The sequence below is a fragment of the Nestor notabilis genome, unplaced genomic scaffold (genome assembly GCF_000696875.1).
Source record: "Nestor notabilis isolate BGI_N333 unplaced genomic scaffold, ASM69687v1 scaffold6849, whole genome shotgun sequence".
Taxonomy (NCBI): Eukaryota; Metazoa; Chordata; class Aves; order Psittaciformes; family Psittacidae; genus Nestor; species Nestor notabilis.
This window is the reverse complement of record NW_009944955.1, coordinates 112523-120489: the sequence shown is the minus strand read 5'-3', so window position 1 is coordinate 120489 and position 7967 is coordinate 112523. Positions and strand designations below refer to the sequence as shown.

General features: G+C 39.3%; 1 protein-coding gene across 1 annotated transcript in view; it reads right to left on the bottom strand.

The window, feature by feature from the left end:
• Positions 1-2045: 2045 nt before the first annotated feature.
• Positions 2046-7967, bottom strand: part of LOC104412066 (regulating synaptic membrane exocytosis protein 1-like) — a 100048-nt gene continuing 94126 nt past the window's right edge. Inside the window, exons 7-10 of the mRNA XM_010022661.1 lie at positions 6928-7040; positions 4092-4193; positions 2865-3004; positions 2046-2511 (exon numbers count right to left, since the gene is read on the bottom strand). Of these exons, the coding sequence (XP_010020963.1) occupies positions 2293-2511; positions 2865-3004; positions 4092-4193; positions 6928-7040 (574 nt within the window). The 3' untranslated portion in view covers positions 2046-2292. The remainder of the gene's footprint in view (positions 2512-2864; positions 3005-4091; positions 4194-6927; positions 7041-7967) is intronic.

The following is a 7967-nucleotide window of genomic DNA, read 5'->3' as shown; positions in this document are numbered from 1 at the left end:
TGTCAACAGATGGTAATTTGGCTACATTTGTTTCTTGACTTCAATTTGCCTGCTTCAAGGAATGAGAGCACAATTTGGCTCCTTTCTTGGTGAAAAGGAAGCCAACCAAACATGACTTTCACCAGGCCTCAGCTTCTGGCCCCAGATTTCAACACACACTATTACAGCGATCAAAAGAACCATAGAAATCACTTATCTTTTTACTGTTCCTTAACACATTTCACACAGTCCTGCAATGAGCAGAATCACAGATGAACTTCAGAACATACAGAGAGCACAACTACTACACTGGACATGAAAAGGAAATTTTATTAAACATGTTTACATAACATGAGTTGGAAGTTCATTTAAAAGCACAGGGGAGTGTTAAGACAAGTGGTCGAAATAGAAAGGTACTATCGAATTATATCTAGTTGGTTTTTGGCCACTAAGACAGAACAGGATCTAGTAGTAGTGCACCAATTCTTGAGTTCTTCCTGCTCAGCAGGTCGAGCAGTAACCAATCTGCGCCCTATGGAAAGATGGGCAGAGTAATTCCCACATGTTGAGTAATAATAAATAGTTCACTTGGTGCAGGCAGTATGTCTATGGATTAAAACCTAGTGTGTACACAGTTTCTACATGTGTTACAGCCCCACAGTAGGAATCTACACCAAAATAGTTATTAGAAGGAATTTGGTCCATACTACATCACGTTTTCCATAGGGTAAAAAATAAAGTCCATCTATAGACATTTAGCACCAGACTCACTGGCCTAGCCTGGCTAAAACCTGCAAAATGTCTATAAGAAAAATGGATGGCTTAGATTTCTTGGTTACTTCAGTATAATAAGTACGAGCAAACTGTACAAGTACATGCAACATACAAGCTGGCCTATGTGGAACTAACATACATTATTAAATAACCTTTTTCATCTCTTTTTACAAAACGTGCATGCAGCTTTGAACAGTTCCAAGTCATGCTGCTCTATTTGTGTGATCACAAAATCTAATGGCCTGTAAAAGGAGGGGAAACATATCAATGCACCTGCAGGAATCTGCAGTTGTTCTCACATTTACAGAATATCACAAGGGATTTTGAGGCCAAGAAGAACTCAAATGAATAAAAAGCAAATTGAAATTTGAATTATTATTATTTTTTCTCCAAAAAGTAAGATATCTTGCGTTAAAAAATCAAGCCTTGTGCTTGCATCAATCTCAAAGAAATGTAAACTAAAATTTGATAAAAACATTAGTAAGTGCAGAATATTTCAACTGGAATTTCCAGTGAAACATTGAACAACTCATACCATGCTCTATCCAGGGCAGACAGGTGTGTCTGAAGTGACACACATCAGAGAAGCCTGGGTACAGCTGAAAGTGTCATATGCTCAATCCATTCCTGGTCACCATTTTGGGAAGTCAAATATACATTTATACACAGAAACGTAAGTATTTCCTCTCCACTTCTAGGAGGAAAATTGCATTACCAGTAACATACTCAATGTCAAAATTAAGACTAAAGCTGCTTTATACCAGTCCCCAGCAGTAGTTGCAGAATTCTTCAAAATTCTTCCATGCAAAACATCATCAACATAAAAGTTATTATATATAATGCAAAGCTTTGTACAAAGAAAAAGTGGCACTGTGATGATTATTTATTTTTTAAGAATCTAACTTAGGTTGGTCATTTGTTCTGAGTCTCCACGTGAGTGACTTGGAAGTACCAGAACTGAGAAACGATTTGAACTAACTCGCTGGAATTGTAACTGTGGCTGTTGAACACTTTAACGATGCTTACAGAGATATGCTTCAGCCCTTTTTTGTTTGGTTTAGAAAAAGAAAGGAAGGGTCTCTGTTAGCGTTGTGAGGACTTCTACAGAACTAGCAGAATCACATGGCAAAAAACTAGTGGAAGTGACAAGTACAGAAAAACTGCTGAAACACCAGGAAGGTAACGCTGCTTGGGGGCTCTGTCAAAGTGTGAGAATTACAACATTGTTAGCAGAGTGAGAGCTTCCAGTTTGGGTCATCTCTGACCTAGGTCGAATCTAAAGGTGTCTCTCTCTCTCTTTTCTCTTTTTTTGTTTGGGTCATTATAAGCATCTGTGATAGCTGCTAATAGATTGGCCGTATGTGATATACCTTTGTTCTGTCACTTAAAGCCATCTCTCGATAGACAGACATATGTTTGGATAACTACTACACGCGAAAACAGAAGTGATTGTCTCTCTCCAACAGTGTTTTTTGATCATGTGAATATCTGGTTCCAATTGTTGTCCTGGATGATGTTTTTATCAGACAGCACCTGCTACTATGATCTAATACAGGGAGGCCCGGTTGAACTTTCCAGAGATGACTGGGAAGCCCTGCGTGTCAGGGGAGTCAAGGTTGGATCCACTAGTGATGAAGGTGGAAATAATTTATACCAGCCTATTACCACACTGGACAGATCCAGTTCCTCCAGAAGGATCTGGGCAACTCCCATGAAGCATTTGTGGTCCATTCGGCCATAGTCTCCCCAAACTATTACCTAGAAGAACATAAAATACAGGTTCAGTATTGTCCTCAAACCCACACTTATATGTTCACTCCTGCAGTGAAGTGTAGCCCAAGGAGATTGTTATTCTTAAAAGTGAATGATTGCTCCCTCTTGTGGGAAAACCTAATGGCAAGACAGGAGTAAGAGTCAACAAAAGAGAAGTGTTTAATACAGCCAGACATCTTGCAGGTCTGAAACCACAAGCCACAGGATGTGTTTGCTGGCATTTATAAAATTAAAGGCATACTGAATTGGAATAGGTTTACACATATTGCTTAAACTTAAGTAAACATGCAAATGCTTCTCCAAATGGTAGCCTAAAATGGGATTGAGAAGGAACTGACCTGAAGGACTTTACCCTGTGGACTTTCATCAAAAACCAGTGTCTGTTGGTACAAAGGATCAAGGGTCTTCCGTGCAATTCTTGTCTTCTTCTTAGCTATACATGCTCCATTTTCCAATAAATACACTTTGACATATGGAGCTGCAAACAGAACATCATGAATTTTATGTTTGGACTTAAAAACTTCTACATTGCACATCCGAGCTGGAGGACAAATGCCTTAAAAGGAAGCTGAGCGGAATGAAAATGACACATTATCTTCACTTTATAATCTGAATATAGTTATATTTGTAAAATAAATGACACAGCCCATAAGAAATCAGTTTAGTTTTTATAAACTTTGAATGTAATGATCTAAGATGTTACTAACAACAATTACGTTTCATGTCTGTCATTTAGGAACACTTTCTTTTGCCAGGAATTAACTGTCACTGAGAGCCACTTGGGAGTCTCTTATGTATGTTTAGAGGTCAGAGATATTTCAAAACAAAAGTCTTTGATGTTTCATTGAAAGGAATATTTAAAACTAAGTTGCTCTGATAACACAGACATTAACTGCTCTTTCATCTTCAGCTACTAAGGAGGTTGTAAATTAACATATTGGCAAAATGTTATCTAAAACAACTGTTCCAGTTGTTAAGGTAAGCGGCGGTTGTGGTAGTGATTATAAATCTCCTCTAATAAAGATATCTATAAACAACTAGAACTTCTAAATGTGATCTTATAAAATGATACAGTATTAAATCTCATTCATTATACAAATTACTGACACTAGCACTAGCTTAACCTGCTGTCTTCTTGAAGCACTGCTGTGTACAGAAGATCCTGGCACATGGGTCTATTAAGCTGTTTGTTCAATGCACTTCCCTTTGTTCTCCACCTCTTGTTTTGATGTGGAACAAACACAAAGGACTTCATCTACAGCGACAGAGCCTCTCTGAGATATATGACTTGCCTAAGATAGGCAGAAATATTTCTGCAAATGTCCCTTCCAGAACAGATGTTTTCTTGCTGAAAATAATTCTTTTAAAGGCAACTGGAAGATGCAAGGTGGTAAGAAGTGGACATCAGTAGCAAAGATATACCCATACACACATTCCTTGTTGAAAAGCAAGCCAAACAAATGCAAATGTGATGAGGAGCTCAAAAAGTCTCTGATGCCCAGTTCATCAGTATATTTCATAGTCTCATTTTCTGTTCATGTATTGTCTATTTTTTTTTTCCTTACCTGGGGTAGATTTGGAGCCAGGTTTTTGGATGAGGCCGCGGGCTCTAATGACTTCTACTTCTAACTGGCCCTTTTTGTCCACCATTCCAATCTGGATGTCACCTAAGAGGGAGAAGAAAGCAGACCATGTTTTAGAGAAGCACTACAGCCCAGAAGACAGGTGAGAAACAGAAAGACTAGTTTTCTGCTAGTCTGCTGCATTAGTGTGCTTGTCACTTCTTTTCCTGATCCCTTTAGTTTCTCCATTCTTAAAGCAGGACTACAAGCAGGACTTAGGGTGCACGGTGCCCTTTCTTGATGCATGGTTTATACCAGAGCTCAGTATTTCTGATCCATGGAGGCAGGCAAATTTACAGCAACACTATGGTATAACCACCACACTTGTAATTTTGCACTGGTGAATTCTCTAACTTCCTACCTAAGATTTGCGCCAGCGTGCCAGTCACTGACATGTGCTGTCCTTAGAGGAGTCCCACACTCAGAGGATATAAACCCCAAACTCATGTTTAGAAATCCCTTCAGCTGGAAGTTTCTGCCTCCAAGCTGAGAGCAAAGAGCTAACAGTACGAAGGGTCCATGTCTGATGAAACAGGAAGGAGGACTGCAGGTGGAGGCTAATGTTGAAATCACCTTCTTTGACCACAAGTGCTTGACTGGATCCTCAGCGTGAGGCAAAGGCACCAACCAGAGGAGGCACACAGTCATAGCACAGCTTCAGAGAATGACGGCCAGCCCCCCAGGAGCTCAAAAGAGGTCTTTTTGTTTTATCTGAAAAAGTCTCCAAAAAGTACAGATGTGACAATTTTCTCTTTTTTATTGATATTACACACACATTTTTGGTGTGAATATAATGAAGCAACATGTTAAAATAAGAAGCTGCTTTTGCTACTAAATAGTTGAACTTGTTTCCCTTCCTGCCTTCTGACAAATGACATTAGCTGCAGAAAAAGGAAACGGCTTGTTCTGAAACCAAGCACTGTTCTGATCTAGATCAACAAAATGCAAGGGAAGTCAAGTACAGGCTGATGCTCAGAGCATTGTATATCTGTGGTTTTATATAACACGGAATCAGCTGGGTAAAAGCCCAACAGGCCACATAGAACAACAAATGCACCATGTAACATGGTCAGCTACATGACGCCTATGCAAATAAATGAACTATACATATATCCATGAAGCAAGTGAGAATGTACATATTTGACATGTAAGCTCTGATTGTCTGAAAAAAACCCACTCACAAAGAAATAGTCCTGAACTATAGAATTTGGGGTCTGGATTCAGAAAGATAGCATTTCGAAATTAACTGGGCCTGAGATTTTCATATGCTTGTCTAACAGCGTACTAAAGCAGTGTTTATACCCCAGCACTTGAGATATGACAGAGCAGCAGGGAAGATTGTTTTTATCAATCGGACTTTGCTTGAATAAACAGAGCGCTGTGTTGCACCAAAAATAGCTCACAGAAAAATTCCAACAGGCCTTTTGAAGAGCCCATCTCTGTATCTCATATCCAAAACGAAACATGCGACAGGGAACCAGAAGGGGGAGCGATAAGACAAACATTTGCAAATAGTCACTAGCAAAAGGGTACCACATAGAAGGTCTTCCGAAAATTGTTAAAAAGCATGACTGAGTGCTATCTGGCGTGCAAAAATTGAGCCCTTAGTAAAAAAAGCAGTTTGTTTACTAAAAAGTGAAAATAAACATATTACTCTAGTAATCTGTAGAAAAATAGAAAAAATTAAAATAGATGGAAGGAGTCTAGACCCTTACATTCATGCTGATAGAGCCACTTACATTTTTACTGGGCAAATCATCTCACAAATATCTTCTCTTTTACAATAATAATAAAAATTCTGAATTTACTAAGTTTGGTGCTTATTAAATGCATTCGTAGCAGTCATTTCTATTTACACTGCAGCCCTTGCCTTAGGGGGATACTCAAAGCATTCTCAAGAAAGTTTGTCTCCTGCTCATGATTTGGGAGGGGAACACTGTCTTCTGCAATTTTTCCTTCTGTTTCTCTCTCCTTCCTCAGAAGCAGCTCAGTAGCCCTTCCTGAAACTGGCTGTCCCAAGACAGCTGTACTGAAGCATTGGCCATTTATAATTTCCAGCAGAGGAAGTATTGTGAAAGTAGTGGATCAAGAACTGCTCTCTTAGCATCCTAAAGAAACCTTTCCAAAGATACTTACATAGCACTGCACTGTTATACACCTTATACACTCCCTTCATAACCAAGATACAGCTAATGCTTCTATAGGGAAATTACAGATTGGTCTGGAACACAGATAAGGTCACAGATAAGATCACAGCTAAGATCACAGCTGCTGTAGGAAAGGATTTTGTCTCCTTCATGACAAACACTGGCTTTATCAGCAGAAACTGATTATTGGGAGTTGCAAATGTGGGCAGAAGTTTCACATTCTGGGGTGAGATGAACTAAAACTGGACACTTGGCAGAGTTTGTCCAGAAACTGTCTGTCACATCTAATGTAATATGTGGCAAGTAAGTACAAACACTGAACAGCTGAGATTTTGTAGTGAGCTACATACAACTGGAAAAACTACAACAATTTTGAGTGGGAAGTAAAGTGCAAGCCCTATTTCCGAATTGCAAATGAGATTAGCTGACATCTCAAATGGAGCAAATACTGTTTCTCACCCCATTTTGGATGCTAGCACGCTTAGGAATACCAGTGAATGGGTATAGGACCTTCATGTTTGCAGTGAAGGAAGCCACTTTGTAAAAGTATTCTTGGTGCTGTAGTCTGGCAGTGTGTGCATTAGTTAATTGGCTTCTTATTCATTTAACAGAGGAGAAAATATTATTCTTACCCATGGCAGGAGTTGCTAATGTTTGTCGGCCTACTAACTGTGCAGGTCCAAGTCCATCAAGGAAATCACTAAACTGACTGTCAGCGCCCAGCCGTACTCCAGGGAATATTAAGCTGAAGCAAAATAAAAGCTGGTTAAGTATAAGAACAGGATTAATTTCTATTGACCTACAGTCTTTACCTCAAAAGTACTACTGATACAAGTCAAGCAGCTCAGGATGTGCTGCCACAAATTGTTCTGCAGCGTCAGGAACGAGCTGTCTCCCATGGACCCCAAAGAAGTGTAGTGAAATTCTGCACATGGACCTAAAGCAGTCCATAAAACAGTTCTTGCAAGGGAGTTCTCCAGGAGCAGTGAAGAGTCTGACAGATGAATAAACTATGAGTGACCTTGTATGAGAAAACATAAAAAGCCTCATGAAATTTAATAGCCTATCATTGTTTATTCTTGAATGCTTGGCTTATCTTGTAATATTGTTTTATATCTATACATACATCCAAACACCACCCGCATCAGTTAGAACAAACAGGGAAAACAGATGTATACACTACATCAATCTGATTGCTGCAGCTGTTTAACAAAGCAGCAGATAGGTAACTACTGGCAGGTATACTAGTGCTGATTAGAGCTAAACCTAATGCCATTCCCTATCCAGAATATTCTGGTAGCCACATCTGAATCTACAGTTGGTACCCATCCCTCTTTCAGGTTCAGGACACAAACTGAACTGTAATACATCAGCACACATAATATATGGAAATATTCACGGTCAGGTTGGACGGGGCTCTGAGCAACCTGGGTGGGTGGACCAGATGACCTTTAAAGGTCCCTTCCAACCCAAAGTATTCTGTGATTCTATGGGACGTGCTTTTTCAAGCTGATTTCTTGTATTCCAGAATCTCCACTTTCTTTTTAAAAGAGTTTTTCAAACAATAACCAAAGAAACAAGCAGAACAAAAAAAAGAAACAACCCAGAGATAAAGAATGATCCATGGTGGGGAGACTCAGATTTTTTTTGGGGACTTCTCCATCACAAGGAA